The sequence below is a fragment of the Atta colombica genome, unplaced genomic scaffold (genome assembly GCF_001594045.1).
Source record: "Atta colombica isolate Treedump-2 unplaced genomic scaffold, Acol1.0 scaffold77, whole genome shotgun sequence".
Taxonomy (NCBI): domain Eukaryota; kingdom Metazoa; phylum Arthropoda; class Insecta; order Hymenoptera; family Formicidae; genus Atta; species Atta colombica.
This window is the reverse complement of record NW_017259569.1, coordinates 224,126-243,866: the sequence shown is the minus strand read 5'-3', so window position 1 is coordinate 243,866 and position 19,741 is coordinate 224,126. Positions and strand designations below refer to the sequence as shown.

The 19,741-nt window shown below is 31.3% G+C and overlaps 1 protein-coding gene across 6 annotated transcripts in view; it reads left to right on the top strand.

The window, feature by feature from the left end:
- Nucleotides 1-19,741, top strand: part of LOC108692564 (heparan-sulfate 6-O-sulfotransferase 2) — a 199,525-nt gene that overhangs the window by 57,180 nt on the left and 122,604 nt on the right. For 4 of the 6 annotated variants that reach the window (XR_001931991.1, XR_001931992.1, XR_001931994.1 and 1 more), the window contains one exon: nucleotides 6,038-6,358. Coding sequence is in view for 2 of the 6 variants with exons in the window: in XM_018200872.1 (XP_018056361.1) it covers nucleotides 6,038-6,355 (318 nt within the window). In the remaining 4 variants the exon portion in view is untranslated. Of the gene's footprint in view, nucleotides 1-6,037; nucleotides 6,359-6,742; nucleotides 6,800-11,916; nucleotides 11,992-19,741 lie in introns of those variants that run through there. The other 2 variants (XR_001931993.1, XM_018200873.1) reach the window with 2 other exon arrangements.

Genomic DNA, 19,741 nt, shown 5'->3' with positions numbered 1-19,741 from the left:
GTATTAATATTAATTGTATTTAGATTTGATTAAAATTATACATTATTATTAAAATATATATTTTTTTATTTTTTTAAATATACAAGCATCAATCTTCTTTTTTATGCTGTTTAATATAGAATATATTGAATAATATAAGGTATATTAAATCATATTTTTTCCGTGAAATTGTGACACATAATAATGAAAAAATTGCAATAACTATGTCCAGACATTTCATAGTTCATTGAGATGTTTGAAGGATTAATGATATAGGACAGCAAGAAGATCAGGTCCAGGCCGCTTGCAGCACGGTTACTAGCATAAAGAGAGCATAGAATACACAACGCATGCGCAAGTATATAGATATACACGGATATAGACTTATCATAATGTATGTAACTTTTTATGCCCTTTTCATGCTATTAACCGCTGCAAGCAATCTGGAATTCACATCACTAGAGTAAATAATAATGTGCATAAATGAGTAAGGATGCGTTAGATTGTGTTTAAAAGACTGGGCATTTTGAGCTATATTATAGTGTTTAAAGTAGTGATGAAGATGGAGGATGAGGGATAGAATGAGGAGTAGGATAGGGGGAGTTAGGAGTGTGTATGTGGTAGGCTATACTGGGAAGTGTCAATGTATCGAAGTTTCTGTAGAGTAGAATGGCAGGGGAATAGTGAAAATGTTATGATGAGTGTAGAGGATGCTTAGGACAGAGTTGCCACAAAAAATGAATTTTAAAATTCCCTGACTTTTCCAAGTTTTTCAGATAAAAATGGGAAATTTCCATGACCAATATCAAATATGTAAAAATTTTATCATAATAAAATATGTAAAAAGTTTTATTATTAACATTTAGAATTAAGGATTGTAAGAAAGTTTATATTATTACAAACGCAAAAGAAGTTTAGTAGCATAATAAAATTTTTGGGGCAAATTCAAGGCAACAAAAATTAATATAAATTAATATAAATAATAAAGAGCACAGCCACGATGACAGAAACGAAAATAATATATTTATTATTATTATTATATAAGAAAATATGTTTATGTTTTCTTATGTAATAATAAATATATTATCGATCGTGGCTGTGTGCTCCTTATTATTTATATTTGTATTATTGAGCCACCTTCGAACATTTAAAAAATAAAATAGTATTGAAAAAAAGAATACAGTTATGACAAAAAGAGCAATCAAATAAAAACTGAATAAAATATAAATTTTAATTGGTTTTTTAAAATTGTTTAAAGTACATGAGTTTTGAACATATTTGACTATGTGATAAACGTCAGATATAATATTTAAAAAATTCTAAAAATTATTTGGAATATATAGGAGCAGTTTAAGAGAATTAGCAAAGTTCAAAATTCTAATCTCTTTTATGTTTTCCCCTTATTTTTCTCGATTTTCTATGAACAATTTTAATTTCCTGACTTCCCAGTTTTCCAGGTCTGTCAGGTGACAACCTATTAGGAATATGTGTAGGTGTATTCGAGCAATAATTATCTGAAAAAGGACCGCAGGCATGACTGACTGGATGACGATTCTTAATTTTATTTTATTCCATTTTTACATAAAAATTGAATCAGTGAAAAATGTAAAAAAGCCCAGAACCTACATCAGTTATTCGGATGCACAGAAAATTTTTTTTGTTTTCGTATAAATGTAATAAAACGATAATAAGATATTTTACATTTTTCACTGATAAATTCTTTCGAGCTTCATTTTATATTTGTTTATAAAAATTGAAATATCTTTTATTAGCTTATGGTCTTCCGAAAGTGCACAAATCGGATTGCCCTTTTAGAGTAATACTCTCATCAATAAACAATCCACTACATAAATTAGCTGAATTCCTACAAAAGATATTACATGATAATATACCAATAGTTACAATAAAAATTAATAGTCACATAAAAAATAGTTTCGATTTTGTTGGAGCAACTGGGCGATCTACAATGGAACTAGATTATCCCTGCAATCGATTATTGATCAGAGATCGAACTGGCGCTGTTGGTTCTACAATCGAGTCACTCATATCTATCATTATCGTTATGGGGTTAGACGGGAAGCTCCTGTATAGACATAACTAAATAGACATACTAAATATAGTCAACCAGATTAATCTCAGTAGTGATTTAACGATATTGTTTTCGTCTATCCTGTTATATTCCGCATCCTTTCCAACAGATTTAGTTAACAAATTAAAAGGCAAACACATTAATAATAGTATTAGCTTAATATCACTTGATGTAATCTCACTTTTTACCAATGTTCCATGTTTTTACCAATCCCATAAAACTAGCAGTGGAGAGCATTAAAAATAGATGTCATGTAAAAAAAATGCAGCATATAGACGAATTCTTAATGGCGATACGATTTGTATTTAATTCTACATATTTTTCATTTGATAATTGCATTAAATTCGGCACACAATGGGCTCGTTTTCCCCGGTGATAACCATGATTAGTGCAAGACTTGGAGAGAGAGATTCTTGAGACAGATTGTGATATTTCGTTTTTCTACAGATATGTTGATGACATAATCATGGCAATACCGACAACAATGATAAACGTAGTATTTGATAAATTCCATCCGAGATTACAATTTATACCTGAAGTAATACTGACAGAATTCATTTTCTTGATACCATAATCATCTCTAACAATAATAAAATTTGATAGTATCAAAAACCAATATTCTTAGGAAGATACCTCAATTGTTTATTTCAACACTCTTTTTCTTAAAAGAAGGATGCGATAATAGGTTTAGTAAATATTTTTTTTTTATCAGACATAGAATTCCATAGAAAAAAATTTTGAATTTATTATAAAAGTTCTTTTAGACAAATGACTATTCTTTAAAATTCATATTTGATAGAATAAAAAGCATTTGAAAGAATAAAGTCTTATTATTAAGTATACAACTTTGCTTCCGCCGTTTTTTTCCGAAATTCGAGACTTTATTGTAAAAAACTGGTTATACATTTATGATTCAAAGTATTGTCCATCGCTGGCCACTACTTTCTCCCATCTTTCGGGTAGCGTACGAATCCCGCGTCGAAAAAACTGGTCATTTTTTGAAGCTATCCACGAATCGATCCAATTTTTTACTTCTTCATAAGACCGGAAGTGCTAGTCAGCCAAGCCATTGAGCGAAACAAGTGATAGTCAGAGGGAGCAACGTCTGGAGAATACAGCGGGTAGGATAGGACTTCCCATTTCAACGTTTCCAAGTATGTCTTGACCACTTTCACAACATGGGGTCGAGCATTGTCATACTGCAAAATCACTTTATCGTGTCTCTCGTTGTATTGTGGCCGTTTGTCTTTCAATGCTCGGCTCAAACGCATCAATTGCGTTCGATACCGATCGCTTGTTTCAGTCGGTTTTAACAGTTCATAATACACTACGCCGAGCTGGTCTCACCAAATACAGAGCATGACCCTTGGAGCCGTGAATATTCGATTTGGCCGTCGACGTGGAAGCATGGCCGGGAACTCCCCATGATTTTCTGCGCTTGGGATTATCAATGAACCCATTTTTCGTCCCCAGTCACAATGCGATGCAGAAATCCCTTCTGTCTTTGCCTTTCAAGCAGCTGTTCACAAGCAAACAAATGCCGTTCAACATCTCTCGACTTCAATTCGTACGGCACCCAATTTCCTTGCTTCTGAATCATTCCCATGGCTTTGAGGCGTTTTGAAATGGCTTGTTGAGTCACTCCCAATGATCGTGCCAATTCTTCTTGATTTTGACACGAGTCTTGCTCAAGTAATATCTCCAAATCTTCGAAAACCTTCTCTCTTCCACCGCTATGCTGGTCTTCGACGTCAAAATCACCGTTCTTGAAGCGTTGAAACCACTCACGACACGTTCTTTCATTTAATAGCGGCCTCACCATAAGTATTTGAGAGCATTCGATGAGCCTCAGTCGCAGATTTCTTCATATTGAAGCAAAAAATTAAAACCTCCCGCAAATGACGAGAATTTGGCTCGTAAACTGACATTTTCAATCGAGAATAACTTTATGATGCAGACATAAATCGACTAATGTTTCTATGGGGTTATGTTGACAGATGCCCAAGTTTATTGTATGACGTCTATGATCTATTTATTTCGACCACCATCGCTAAAGTCATCTATAGGAAAACGGCGGAAGCAAAGTTGTATACCTAATACAATATCATGAATAATTCGAACAAATTTAAACATATTACCAAAGATTTAAATATGAGATTTTTTTTTCTTTAGTATGAACAAACTCAATAATATTAAAAGCTCATAAAGATTCAGTTCCAAAATTATCTAGGAAGAATGTAATCTACAAAATCAGATGCAAAGATTGTAATGCAACTTATGTTGGACAAATGCTCATGCAACCAAAGACTTGAATAACCGAACACAAAAACCATCAGAAGAAACCACCATAAAATTAGTAATAACTGTGCATAGGTTGCATTCATGAATTTGATTGGGATGACATTGAAATTTTGGACACTGAACGAAATTATAATAAAAAATTATAATAAAAGATTAATGTTCGAAATTATACATATAAAGCGACAAAATAATGGCATTAATTTATAGACACAGAATTCTTGGATAAGACATATGAATCGATCTTAAAGAAGCTTTAATTTTCTCTTTTTACGTAAATATTTAAGATACAATATTTAAGATACATAACACTCAGCAATAACTTTCGAAAAAATCTTAACGTTTCATAGTTTAAATTAAACAAGACAGTAGTTTACTTCAATGTTCTAATACGAACAATAATTTATTGAAACTATTTTAATTATTAATTTACTGAATTGTTTATATCATTGACGCTTATCGGCAAAGTTTGATGTGAGATAATACTGTTATTGCTAATGTATATATTTAGGTTTTATTAATAAACTTTGTGAATATAATTTGAAGGTGCTTAATCACGGTTGTACCGTTCAGCTAGCTGGTTATGTTTTCACTCTAAGAAATGATGATTAATCACCTCGTGGAAACATTGCAGATTCTAAAATGATGAAAAACATGCGACTACCATAGTCTTATGCATCTCATTGTTTACTTAATCATATGGATTCATCTGTATGTACTAAAGATGGCTAAAAAGTTAGCTGAAACATGTATATAAATTAGTAATTAAATATGAAAAATACAATTTAATAATATTGAAATTTATCGTGCACATATATAGCGCTAATTCCCAATAGTCAAATTTATTATAATTATATTTTTTATATCAGGGAATTAAGATTATCATTTGAATTATCTTTTTTAACATTCATCGTAGAAAAAAATAAAGACACTTTCATAACAATGGAATTCCAATCGAATGAGCCTATTAAAAATTTTGTTCACCGTATATGACTATAATGTTTTCGGTCAACAGTTCGAGTAAAGAAACATTGTAGTGTCTCTTGCGCCCAAAGAGCGCGCATATTTGGCACGAGACACTACCGCGTTTCTTTTTGCTAGTATTTGAAAAATTATTGAAAATCAATATTCGGCGATTTTTAGTAATTAATGTCTTGTTAACTATTGTGAAAATTGCAAAATAATAGAGGACTTTTCGACTTAATTTGAGTCACTCTATTAGCACAATATGAAATATTTGACAGTCATTCTGGGATTCCCTATATATTAAGTCATTGACTTTTGAAGATATTGAGCTAATGTAAATATTTATCCAATGGGTTGTTTGGAATAAATCTATTACTCCCAAATATTATTAAGAGGAAAACAGTCATAAATATTTACATAAAGTCAATTCAGTCAATACAGTCAATTCATGAACATGATGTAGGAATAAAAGTTTACAATATTGTAAGGAATGAAAGGAATTAAAAAAATATGTCCTTGATAACATGTCAAGGTCATTCATTTATGAAGGAGGTTGATCTTATGTGAACATTTATCTTATAATTATCTGATAATTATCTTATAATTATCAAAATTGATAATTATATTTTACTTTTATATTTTACTCTATATTTCTCTTATATTTTACTTCATATGTACTAACGATAAACTTTATTTATGTGTCAGGTGGGGCAGTACACCTTCGAAGAAACATTTAAAATGCGATTTGCGGTTGCATTTGAGCAGCATAATGCCACACTTAGTGCAGCCACTATGGCAACCCTCAGTACAGAACAATTAGATGCCGTACGTAAACTCAACAGTCTGGATCTAGAACTCTACGAATTTGCAAAGAATCTTGCTTTTCAAAGATTTAAACGGCTTAGAGATCGTGATCCACATTTCGTACAACGATTCCAACACCTTGGTGAATTGCCATTGAGGCAAAGTGCCACAGAATTTAATTGGGATTCTGTCATTGAAGACACTACGGATAACGAATGATGTGTGAGTATGTTATTAAGCAATTCTCGACGCATTTTTGCATTCACTAATTATCAATCACTTATGAATCTAAGAGTTTGAAGGAAGTGCCCTTGACAGAATACTTTATGTATAAATCATACTTATCTGCATAAAATTTATTAAAAGCACAGAAATATACTTGAATAAGACCAAAGAAAGGTTCGAGAACCTTAATGTGATGAATTTATTAAGTACGGTTAATTCCAAGATTATCGGGATCGAGCATTTTTTCTATTCAATGATTTCCTTTTTCAATACTCATTATTTTGATTCTAATAGCAGGTGCGCGAAATGAATATTGTCATGCATTTTGTCTCTCACTCATTTTCTAATTCTAATTGGTCTAATTGGTCTAATTCATTTTAGTCACATGGAAAGTATGAATATTAAGAGAACAACAAAAGAGCAGCACAAGCTAATAGGATAAGTTTGCTTGGAATAAAAGAAAACCTAAAATAAAGAAAGTCTCATATAGTCGCAAAAATTGTTTATCATGAAATACTTGTAAATTTTATAAAAGTTCTTCCATAGTAATATATGTCTTTGTTTATAATTATACAGATAATCGTAAAATAATTGTTAATTTTTTATATTTATAATTTATTAAATTAAGATCTTATGCACAAAATAAAGTTTATTCTTAATGTGTACATATATTTTTATGCCGATTTATTAATTTGTATATTTTTTATATAATCTCTATACAAATATTTGTTTTTTTATTTCATCTGTGAATTTTTATACAAACGATGTTATGACATGCTATTACAATATAATGTTAATATAATTAAACTTATATATATTGCATATTATTCACTATATTATATACAAGTGATAATTTTTTACAGTTAAAAAAATATAAAATATTCTTTTAAAGATCAAATAAAAACATCATTATTTTAACATCATTATTAATTTTTGTTACTTTTTATTTATAAATTTTATTTTATACTATTACCTATGAAATCTTGTATCTAAATTTCCAAAGATATATATTTTCAATACAAAGTTTCTATTCTACTATTTTGATAAAAACTTGTTGAATACACCTTTTGTACAATCTAAATCACCGAAGGTAATAAGTAAAATTTATTCTTAAACATACAATATAAATAAAATAGGATTAAAACAAATAAGCCTAGTAATTGAGCTAAAAAAAGATGAAAAAAATAATATTATTACCTCATGACATTCCCGTTTACGCGTGCAGCAAACTTGTATGCGGAAATAAAAGAGATTTTTGAACAAGAACGAGAACATTTTTTATGGAACATGTCAAAAAGTTTGTTCGCATCCTCCTCACTCTCCTATTCACTCTAACAAGCACGTTGGAGTGAATAATGTCTATTGCACACTGAACGCGATAAGAGATGAGCGACGGGCGATCCAATGAGAACTCTGCTTTACATCGTCACAAAAAAGCAGAGCTTTTATTGGATATCGTTCGTCGTTCATCGTTCATCGCGTCTAGTGTGCAGTAGGCATGGGAGTTATTGGTCTAGTTTACACTCTACGTTTAAGCCGCTATCTATATTCTAAATCTAACCTAAACACGACGACAGGTCACAACGGTGTAAATAGTTGTAACTTCGCTTAGGGTAAATGAGGGATCTTTTTCAAGATCCCTGATCTCTCTTAGGCCGCACGACGCAACCATCTTTAACGCATAAATGTATGTAGATGACCTAAAGGCGTGAAGAATAAAGAAATATTGGCAGATGGCATTCACGTGATACTAATTGCTACTATATTAGGCCCTATTAGAAAATATTATAAGTTTAGATGGAATAACGCTCCTTTAAGTTAAGGTATAGGTCAGGATACAAGTCAGGTTGTTGGGTGTAAACTAAACCATTGTTAGAGCATATTAGAGCATTTTGGAGCATGTAACGTGGACAAATCTAACCTAAAATGTCAAAACTCTGAATCAGAATTACAACCATCGCTAGGGATCTCTTGTTTTCAGGATATATTGGCTGCATTGTAGCAGAATGTTTATTTTGCAATTGTTGGAAATTTTCTTCTTTCTTAGATTATATTTTCTAAAAGTATAATCCTAGATGAAAAAAATTTCCAATAGTTACAAAATAAATTTTCTGCTGAACGCGGTCACTTTAACAAGTGGCGAGAAAAATCGGCACAACTATGGAAGAAATGACGAATATATAGCATTTTCCCTTGAGATACATTAGATGAAGTCCTAGAAGATAAAGACTAAGGAGAGCGAACTAGGATTTGAAAAGTGTGATCAAAATCAAATTCTGAATTGATATTAGTGCTCGGTAGGCGACGTTCGAATCGCAAAACTCTTCTCCATATAAGTTCAGTCTCCTTAGTCTCTATCCTCCATAGGTGAAGCCTTGCACCCATGGAGGATAGAGATTAAGGAGATCGAACTTATATGGATCAAAAAGTGTGTTCAAAAGTGATCATCTGAATTAATTCGATCGAGATGTCGCTTTCGTTCCGCGACACCGCAGTTTGAGACGAAGTAAGGAGACTCAACTTCGTGAAAATGTGGAATCGTTTCATGAGCCGAATTGGGAGAGAATCCGCTATCTCATTTTAGCTCTGGCTGAATTAGTATATACTTTTGAAACTTAAAGTGAAATATTTTATGTTTCATATCGATATTTTGTCGAAAGCGAGTCGAAAGCGAGAAAGAGAATTCTAGAGTAGTCTAGTGCAGAAACAGAAACAGATCATTTATTTGCTGACTTTATATCTTTTATTCATTTTTATCAGTATCTGCGGGCCTATTCTGTAATTCTTAACGCAAATATCGATATCATTATAACGCCGCGCTACATAGCTCTCTTACTATGGTAAAAAAGCTACCCAACAGCATTATAGCAATAATGAAACTTGTGTTAAGAGCAGTTAAGAGTTACAGAATAGGCCTGCTGATGTCTCTTGTTACGAAATAAGAGGGTTACTTTGTGTACAACTGGTACAGCTGACTGCTTTTTTAAACATAGAGTCCAAATTAGGTTATTCTTCTCAGCAGACTTCCTCCCAATTCATGCACAAACCGATTCCACTTTTTTTCGCGCGCTATTCAAGTTGAATCTCCTTATTTTTTACTTTGTGTTTGCCTCATCAGCAGCATATAAGCAGCTGCACTGTACTGGAGTGTTGGAGTGCATACTATGGTATACACTACTTCATTATCATGCTAAAATCCTGCTATCAACTTCCATTTTCAAATTTTAAATGTTGCACTGGTTTTACCACTTTTTTGAGACGGTATAGCAAAATCTCACTGCGTGCATAAAACTTCCGGAATACATCATCGAAAGTTTTCAGAAATATTTCAACTGAAAAGTGAAACATTTCATAAAAATTGCGAAATATATCTGCAACATTTCTGAGACAGTTCTGGAATAGTAAAATGTCCGCGGTACTTGCGCATGAAATCTTATTGAAAGATTGATGAAATGTTACAGAAAGAATTTGCAATCTTTTTGAAATATTATAAAAAAGATTTCAGCTACTTCTAGTATTACAAAAATGATATTTAAATATACTTGAGTGATGCTTAAATAATATTTAAATTTATTATTATCGACAATAAATTTAAAAATTATTTAAGTATTAATTAAACATATATTTAAATATCATTTTTAAAGTACTTAAAATTTATTAAGACTTTTGTGATCTGTTTATAGATTACAAAACTTATTGAAATAAACTTAAAATATTTCTCAGAAATAATTATCATATTGCTAACTTTTGATTAATTAATCATATTATATGTACAATTATATATAGAGCATATACGTCACTAAAATCCAGACAAATCGAACAATTTCTTTAAACAAAATATTTTAATGAAAAATTAAATATTACAAAAAATCTTTTTACATGGCACTTGGGGGATCCCTGTAGAGCACAATTATTTGATACTATATATTCCCCATTAGCTTGAATGACGGCTTCTATTCTCGATCTGAACGTTCGCATACACTGTAATGTAGCGCTGTCCGACGAATACTGTCTCTAACAGTCCTTAATGACACATATTACACGGGATGCCGAGGCTTGTTTGTGATTCTTTCAACTACGCTCCAGTAGTTGAAGGGATTTAAATCTGGACTGTTGGGAGGCCAGAATTTCTTGGACCAAAACATATCGACGTTGTCTGAGAGCCAATTTTAAATCAAATAACTGGTGCACCGTTCTGTTGAAAAACATATGGCCTTCCGGACGCCACAGTTTTCATCCACGGCTTCACTACATCCATTAGAACGCGCAACGATTGCCCTGAGTCCGAAATCAGCGCTTGAGCCCTTTCAACAACTGCGGGGCGTCTTCGCGGTGCATTCTTTCGAGTGATTTGTCCTCGTGGGCATACTGGAATCTTCGTTGGACTGTTCTAAAGTCGTATATTTTGCCACAACATCATAAACGATTGATCTCTCTATCCAAAGAACTGAATTATTTCCGTTGCTGAGCACCCAGTATGAAGGCCTTCGATCGCGGCTCTTCGATTATATTTCACACTTGGTTTCAACATCGTGGTTATTTTGAGAACTGTTTACTAGAAATATCAGACTTTCTCGGACGCTAATAATAATCTCTGGCGGAGGTACAATATAGCGGAAAATTTAAATTGAAATTTGTCCGGATTTTGGTGATGCACCCTGTATGTACATAGTCACTTAAAAAAATCACTCTTGCAGTTTCTACACAATATCACTATTCATATACAAAAGTTTTTTGCAATTAAGGATATTTTATACATATTTTCAAAATGATACAATAACAAAATTATGAAAAAAATACAGATTATTCTAAATCACATTTAAAAATAATACGACAAATTTGACGATTTACTATTTGGATCATAAGTTATTTTAATGAATAGTAGTATTTTTTTAAATCTGTGCTCCAATAAAAATATATGGAAATATATTATGAAATACATGATAAAAATCTCTCTGTTTTAATGAATAATTTATGTATTCAAGATTATTTACGTATTCACGATTAATTACATTGTGATGCATGAATTAATTGTCCAGTAAATAAACAAAATGTTTTTATTTATTTGTTCTATATCTTTGTAATCAGTAAATCGCAATGAAACTTTGCATAAATTCTTTTGAATATTTAAAGTACTTATAAAAGAAAAATATAAATTTTTAATTTTTTATAATTTTTTAAATTTTCATTTTTAACAATAAAAATAATAAATAAAATAAATAAACTGCAAAAATGTATTATTAAATAAAAATATAATCTTATTCATACAACTTTCATATGTATTATAGTTTATTTGAAATATAAATATTAAACATACTTTTAAATTTAATTTTCTTTGCAGGGATTGTACGTCTAATAACATCCTTAAAATAGAACAAGTCACAATAATCAAAATGATGTTAAATTGAATCGTGATTGATAAAAAAAATGACTTAGTAAACATTTTGAATTTTAACATCATGATTTTTATTCTGTTTAAATATATTTTTCAATTTATTGCATATGATAGATTTTAGAAACACTTCTGTTAAAACATTTCATATGACATATTGCAGAATCCTTTCAGAACTGTTGCGCATGAGATGTGGAAGGTTAAAAGATTTCTGAAATTTCCCGCATTAATCGGTGAGGTATGGATTGCACTACATCATAATCACAGAAATACGGTACAATGAATGAGAACTTCGCCTTAGGGCACGTATTATACACGAAGTTTTTACTTAGTATTATACATGGTAGTTTTTTACTTATTATTATTATATATGAGTATTATATATGAGATGTGTTCTGATGTGCACTACAATACTGGCAGTACTGAAAAATGTTACATTACTATGTAGCACGCTGCGACAGTATCTAATTTCTTCAATGATGTAAATGGTAGCGTCTAATTTCTTCAATAATGTAAATGGTAGCCATATTGTCACTGCGACTATTGCGTTTAGATCTTGGCTTAGGCTATGTTCGTTTTTTTATTGGCAGTATTACAAAATAACGTCACAACAGTGTCATCCGGCATTCTAAAATTATTTTCTCTGCTATCAACGCAAATATTGCAGTGTATAAACGAACATTTTTGTAATGCTTTCAGTAATAGTTTTAGCAAAACGATTAATAAACGTCAATGTATTTATATTTCATTTACTATTTTTTACTCTACGTGCATCTTTTTCGGTTAAAATTAATTTATGTATTACATTCGTTTCAGCATCAAGCAGCTCTGCAATCTACCTCCTGCACAACTCCATATTTGCACTGCGAGTACTGCCTTTTGTAGGCTGTAGTAATCGTAATGCAAATATGAATGAGTGATATTTATGACTGATCATTGATGGAACTAGAAGCTATCGTAGGCAGTATGCTGCCAATTAATAATCAAATTTTTTGTAGCTAGCAGTGTATTTCCGAATACAGCCTTAGAACATATTGAAAGGGCCATATCGTATCTGACAATGTAATAAAAGTGTAATAAAGTGTCTCCAACATCTATTTGTCCTTGTCTGAAAATTTGTTTGTGCGCTTGCGTGATTTATATAAGCCCCTTAGTTGAAAAGTGGCACAAGTCCAAAATTAGGAAAAATGTATTTGTAGAAGTAAAAAGTATTAAAAATGTTTGTTTTATCTATCAATTTAATTTATTTTTATTTTATTTTTATGTTCATAAAAAATAAAAATCAATTTTACATTATAAATAAAATGACCGTAAAAAAAGCTGAACTTAAGTCACTATTTCAGTTATTTTTACAGTCACTTTATTTATGTAAAATTGATTTTTATTTTTTATAAAACATAAAAACAAAATAAAAGTAAATTAAATTGATAAATAAAACAAACATTCTTAATACTTTTTTTACTTCTATAACAAATGCATTTTTCCTAATTTTGGACTTATGCCACTTGTCAACTAAACTCATATGTGAGCTTTGAACGTGAATGTATATGTTCTAAGGAGTAAAACGCTCTTAACTCTACATAATAATAATTGACGCATGCGCATGATGATGAAGTATTCAAATAAGAATAGATAGATGTTGGAGCTATCGACAGTCATCTATGGCCCTTCCCTAATATGTATATTCTAAGCTATTGCGCCTTTCGAAGTAAGACAGTTGCAATGCAATATGTCGCTTAAAGAAGCACAACGCGTGGAAATATTCGATCCAGGAAATAAAAAAATATATGCATTATATTTAAGTACAGAAAATGAACATATAGGATAGGATCGGATATTATGCATCTTAAGAAAACATTTTGATATCTAACATACTGAAGAATAAAAAAAATCTTATGCATACCATTTAATAGATTTATTGATATTTTATATATCTTAGTATTGAAATTGATTATTTTAATGCAAATGTGTCGAAATGGTGGCGAATCCTCTTACTTGCTCAGTGTTCACATTACTCTCTGGGTAGGTTAATATCCTTAGATAATTCTGGAAATGAGAATCCTGAACACGGGAAATTTTTTGAAAGAAATTATGCAGAAATGAAAAATTGAAATATATATAGAATGCGTGCGTGCGTAACCATCATATGTATTATATGTATGTATGTATGTGTGTGTGTGTGTATGTAGATAAAGTTGAAGTATTATTTTATTAAATACTTAAAATTTAGAATTGTTCTGTTTAAAGATAACATATAAAATTTTTTATTTTGTTTAAAAAAAAGTTCCTTTATCTCTGGATTTCTTTAGGCCTGATCTGATATTGCTGTCCAAATTTTGGATTTCTTTTTAAGATGATCCAACATATACTTATTAACTTCATAAAGGCTGAAAAAAGTCATTGTTGCATTATCAATCCAAATAGCGCCTATGAAGTATGAATAGCACATTTAAAATAAAACAATATGAAAAAATAATTTTATTCTGAATATATATTCAAATATATATACATATGTATAACTTTTACTTTGTTTAGCAGCTTTGTTCATTATTGCCTGTGACAGGTTTGTACTGACAATTACTATATGCTATAAGAATAAATAATAAGAAATAAGAATTTTATTCTATAAATTATGTATATGTTAAATTATATGATGTGTATAATGCACATATCGGATACTTTATATAAGATTTTATATTTTTAGTTTAATTTATTATTAATATTTTAAAATTAGATTAAGATAAATAACTTTTATATTTAATAATTTTTTTATATTTAATAAGTAAGTTATATTGTCATAATATAATAAATAAACTTACATTCATCATTGATTTTTAAAATTCGTCGTTTATAAATAAAGCGTTGTTGCTATCCATATACAGGTCACCAAAATTCGGATAAATTTCAATTTAAATTTTCTGCTATATTGCCTCCTATATCGCCAGAGGTTGGCATCCGAGAAAACCTGGTGCTTCTAGTAAACAATCATATTCTCAAAATGACCGCGATAGTGCGGAGTATATCAGGTGTATAAGCTTAATCCACTGTTTGCTGATAGGTGGCATTAGTGAACGTACAAAGCTACCCTGGGCACACAACACACTTTTTTTTATGTGTTTGATATCTGTCAACATTAATCAGTGCACATCATCAGCAATTTCATACAACATACATTTTTTCTTTCGTAATCATGTCTAGTTTTTTGCTAAAAAAAAAGCATATGCGGGAAGCTTTGCTTTTCTGTTTCAATTTGAAGAAATCGGCTGCCGAATCGCATCGAATGTTTGTGGAGGCCTATGGCGACAATGCTTTATCGGAAACAACGTGTAGAGATAGGTTTCGCCAGTTCAATGACGACAATTTTGACCTGAGTGAAGCAAGAAGCGTGAAAATCGGCTCAGGAAAGTTGAGGACTGTCAATTGCAGGCTCTTTTGGACGAGGACGATGCCCAATCGCAAAAAATGCTTGCCGAGCAATTGAGTGTTTCTCAAGCAGCCATTTCTATGCGACTACATGCCATGGGGAAGATTTAAAAGATTGGAAAATGGGTGCCGCATGAACTGAACAATAGGCAGATGGAGCGACGCCAAAACACATGCCAAATTCTGCTTGCCAGACAAAAAAGAAAGTCGTTCCTGCATCGGATTGTGACAGGCGATGAAAAGTGGATCTATTTTCAGAATCATCTTAAACGCAAGAAATCTTGGGTTGATCCCGCCCAATCATCAACATATTCTTCAAGACCAAATCTCTTCGGACGGAAGACGATGCTGTGCGTTTGGTGGGATCAGGAGGGTGTCATCTATTACGAGCTGTTAAAACCTGGTGAAACTGTTAATGCTCACCGCTACCACCAACAACTGATCAAATTGCACTGTGCTCTGCGTGAAAAAAGGCCACATTATCGGAAAAGACATGACAAGCTGATTTTCCTCCACGACAACGCACTATCGCACGTCAATAATGGTCCAAAACTACTTGGAGATACTCAACTAGGAAGTGCTACCCCATCCCGCTTACTCACCAGACCTGGCACCTTCTGACTATCATCTGTTTTCGTCGATGGGCCACGAGCTCGCTTCGATTCTTACGAAGACGTCCGAAAATGGCTTGATGATTTGCCTCGAAAGATGAAGAATTTTTTTGGCGTGGTATACACAAATTGCTCGAAAGATGGGAAAAATGTATAGTTAGCGAGGGCAAGTACTTTGAATAAATTTGTTTTTGCTTCCTAGAAAAAAAAATGTGTTTTTCTGACTTAAAAACAGCGGATTTAAACTTATACACCTGGTAATATAAAGAGCCGCAATTATCGAAATCGCTTTCGCGCTGGGCGCTCAGCGGAAATAATTCGGTTCTGGATACCCGAGATCAACCGTTTATGACGTAACAAAATATACGACTCTAGAACAATTCAACGAAGATTCCAGCGAGTATGTCAGCGAGGAAGAGTCACTCGAAAGAATGCACCGCGAGGATCCCTGTAGTCGTTGAAAGGGCTTAAGCATTGATTTCGAACCCAAGGCAATCGTTGCGAAAATTAGCATCGATTGTTGGTGTAAGCGAGCCAACAATGCGTCGAATTGCTGAGGAGGACCTTTGATACAAATCGCATATTAAAGATACGACAGATTCTGAGGCTGCCAGGACAAACCGAGTTGCTCGCCTTGGCTCCCATTCTGGCCTCTCAACAGTCCAGATTTAAATTCCTTGAACTACTACGTATGGAGCATAGATGTCACAAACAAGTCTCGGTATCTCTATGTGACGTCATTAAGGATCGCTATTGAGACAACATTCGTCAGCGAATAGCGCTACATTACAGTGTACGAACGCTTCAGACCAAGAATAGAGACCATCATTAATGGAGGTATATCGAATAATTGTGCTTTACAGGGATCTCTCAAGTGCTATGTAAAAGGATTTTTTTGTAATATTTAAGTTTTCATTAAAAAAATTTTGTTTAAAAAAATGATTCGATTTGTCTGGATTTGGTGACGCATCTTGTATATATAATATTGTCTCTTAAACTTCATGTACAGATGTCTAATGAAAGGATACATGCATTGCAATGTTTGCAAGTTTCATTTTCTTTTATTACTAAGAAATTAATATATGATTATTAATTATTAATTAAAATTATGTTAACTTGTAATTGTAAAATAAAATATAGTATTTACACGTTATAGACGTAAATTTTAAGAATATACTGCATGTACAAGCCATATAATAAGAATTAATATATCAGTAAATTAATTATTATATCGCACACAATACACACATTTATCTTTAATAAAATAGAAAAAATTTGTACTAAATACCTTCCATAGTTCAGAAAACGATAATTTAAAAATTATTCAAAAGAATATTTTTAAACCTTATATTTTGTCACCTTATTTGTTTCGTGTATACTTATGCGAATATGTCCGAATATAACCTTAAAATCATTATAATCTTCTATTGGAATATCACTCCTAAAAAAATAAGTAGTACCAAATGTAAAAATGTTGGTTATGTTGGCCATGGAGAGACGACACAGTCAAACTCAGCATTCTAGCTGTGTCGACTTGTGTTGGAAAGCACCCACATAGTCGTATACAAAAGAAACATGGCGGTACTAATGTGATTAAATCAAAGTAACAAAATGAGTTTCAGATAATAATATATCTTATATCTAATAGATTGTTTCCAGTTTTCACATCAGTAAATATATATAAATATATATAACCGTTTCTATTAACCGTGTATATATACACAAAATTTCTTATAAGAAACCAGATCGATTTGATGAAAATGACAGATCCTACTTAATTTCTGCTGTCAATCTATCATCAAGTTATCAGCAGACTGCTCGGTTTCTGTTCGCAATCTGTTATCAGATTCTGTCAGCAGGTTCTGTTTGATTTCTACTGGCAATTTGCATAGAATGTTAACAGGTTCTATTCTTGGCAGAACAGAATGTGACATCAATTGTGATCATCTGCTGATCAAATCTGCTACCTGTCAACATTCTGTTAACTATTATATAATTTTTGCTCTGAGAAATTAGAGGAAAAAATGAAAAAAATAAAAAAATAACGTACTTATTTAATATGATAAATATTTAATATGATAAATATCATTATATAAAGTACATAAATTTAGATCAAATTTCGCAATATATTGGAATGTCGCGAAGACAGATGCATCTTTTTATAATAGTTGGCATTACTAATATCAATCAGAATAGAAATATAAAGGTGCTCATATTACTTATGATATCCGATCATATATCCTATTCATTTTACCGAAAATGATTCTTAAATTTCATTTAAATATTCATTAATTGGGTCATATAGTTTTTAACATGAGGTCAAACTGCTTGAATTGGGGATCTTATAATTAGTTTATTTTCAAAAGAAGAACTATCACTGCTGCTTTCGTTCAAAATTTATTGATAATTTAATACGTTTGTCCATAGCGTCTGTTTACACTACTACAAGGACACTATTTACACTATTCCGAAATACGATGTTACAGTAGTGCTGACAGTAATTTTTGAACAGCTGCAGCAGTACACTGTTATGACGTCATGATGGTTGCACTGCCAGTAAAAAGGGAACATACCCATGATATTATTCAATAAAAAATAAGGCTAATGAGAGTCAGCGCGGGAATAGGTACGCATAGGTATTAATTTATATAAAATACTTCAAATTGATTTATATATAATCAACGAACAATGTTGGTTAAACCATCATGTCCATGATGAGTCACTATCAGATTCCCAAGAAGCGTATAACTTGCTGATTCTAAAGAGAGTGAAAACGTTTAAGATTTCGGAATAAAGCTGCACATCATTTATCAATTTGAAGTATTTTACATGAATTAATATCCATGCGCACCTATTCCCGCGCTGATTCTCATTAGCCTTAATCTTTAATCTTGTTATTTATTATTTTAAAATTTGAGAATCCGATTTAAATTATTTTTTATTATTATACAATACACTACTTAGTTTTGTACGTATTATCCATGTGGCGCCACCTCTACATGTAATTTAATTCTTAAGATTTAATTCTTAATCTCTATATTATCCACACTAAAAATCGATCTGAAATTCATTGCCAGTATTGAAAATCTACAGTTTACATTACGTATACTTTTTGGCAATGAATTTTGGAACACAGTCTAAAATGAAATGAAAATTTGGTGAGCTCATCAAAATTTTTGGAAAAATGAAAATTTCATGCGAATTGAAAAAGAAGAGTACAAACAATTGCTTATTGCTTCATATGTAAAGTCTGTTCTACAATGTGCTCTTTGTTTCCTGTTTCTTGCTTTTTGCTATTTATTGTATTTTGCCTTTTTGCTTCTTATTCCGTTTTTCTGTTGCTCGAGATAAACGTTAACAAACTTCAGAAAAAAGCAGAAAATACATATCAAGAAATATAGTTGTTGATAAAACGATCACAAAGAGGGAAAAAGCAAAAGGTAAAAAGCAAGAAACAAGAAACAAAGAGCACATTGAAGAATCATTATAAAAAGTGTTTAAAAAATATTTTTAAAATTCTTTTTAAAAATTAATAATGATTACTTACACGTTTTTTTATTTTGATTGTTTTTATTAGAGATATTTATTAGAGATATTTTATTAGAGATATTCATATATTTAAGATCGCAGCATAGACTTCTTCTTTTCTCTGAGTAGATTTCTCAACTCGCAAAGGCATGTCAAAGTAAGTTTCGGAAAATAGAATTTTAAAAAAATAAGGGAGCATTTATATTGACCATATGCTATAATTTGTAAAAATTGACTAATCATCTTTAAGTATTCCCTTCTTACTGTACTCGAATGAGAGAGGAATATTTGGCTGTGATTAGTCAATTCTTATAGATTACGACATACGGCATACGGCTGATATTATGGCTAATATAAGTGCTCCCTAATACAAATACGACTAATCAGAATCATTCGTTTGTATAATAAATACATATTAAATAAAAT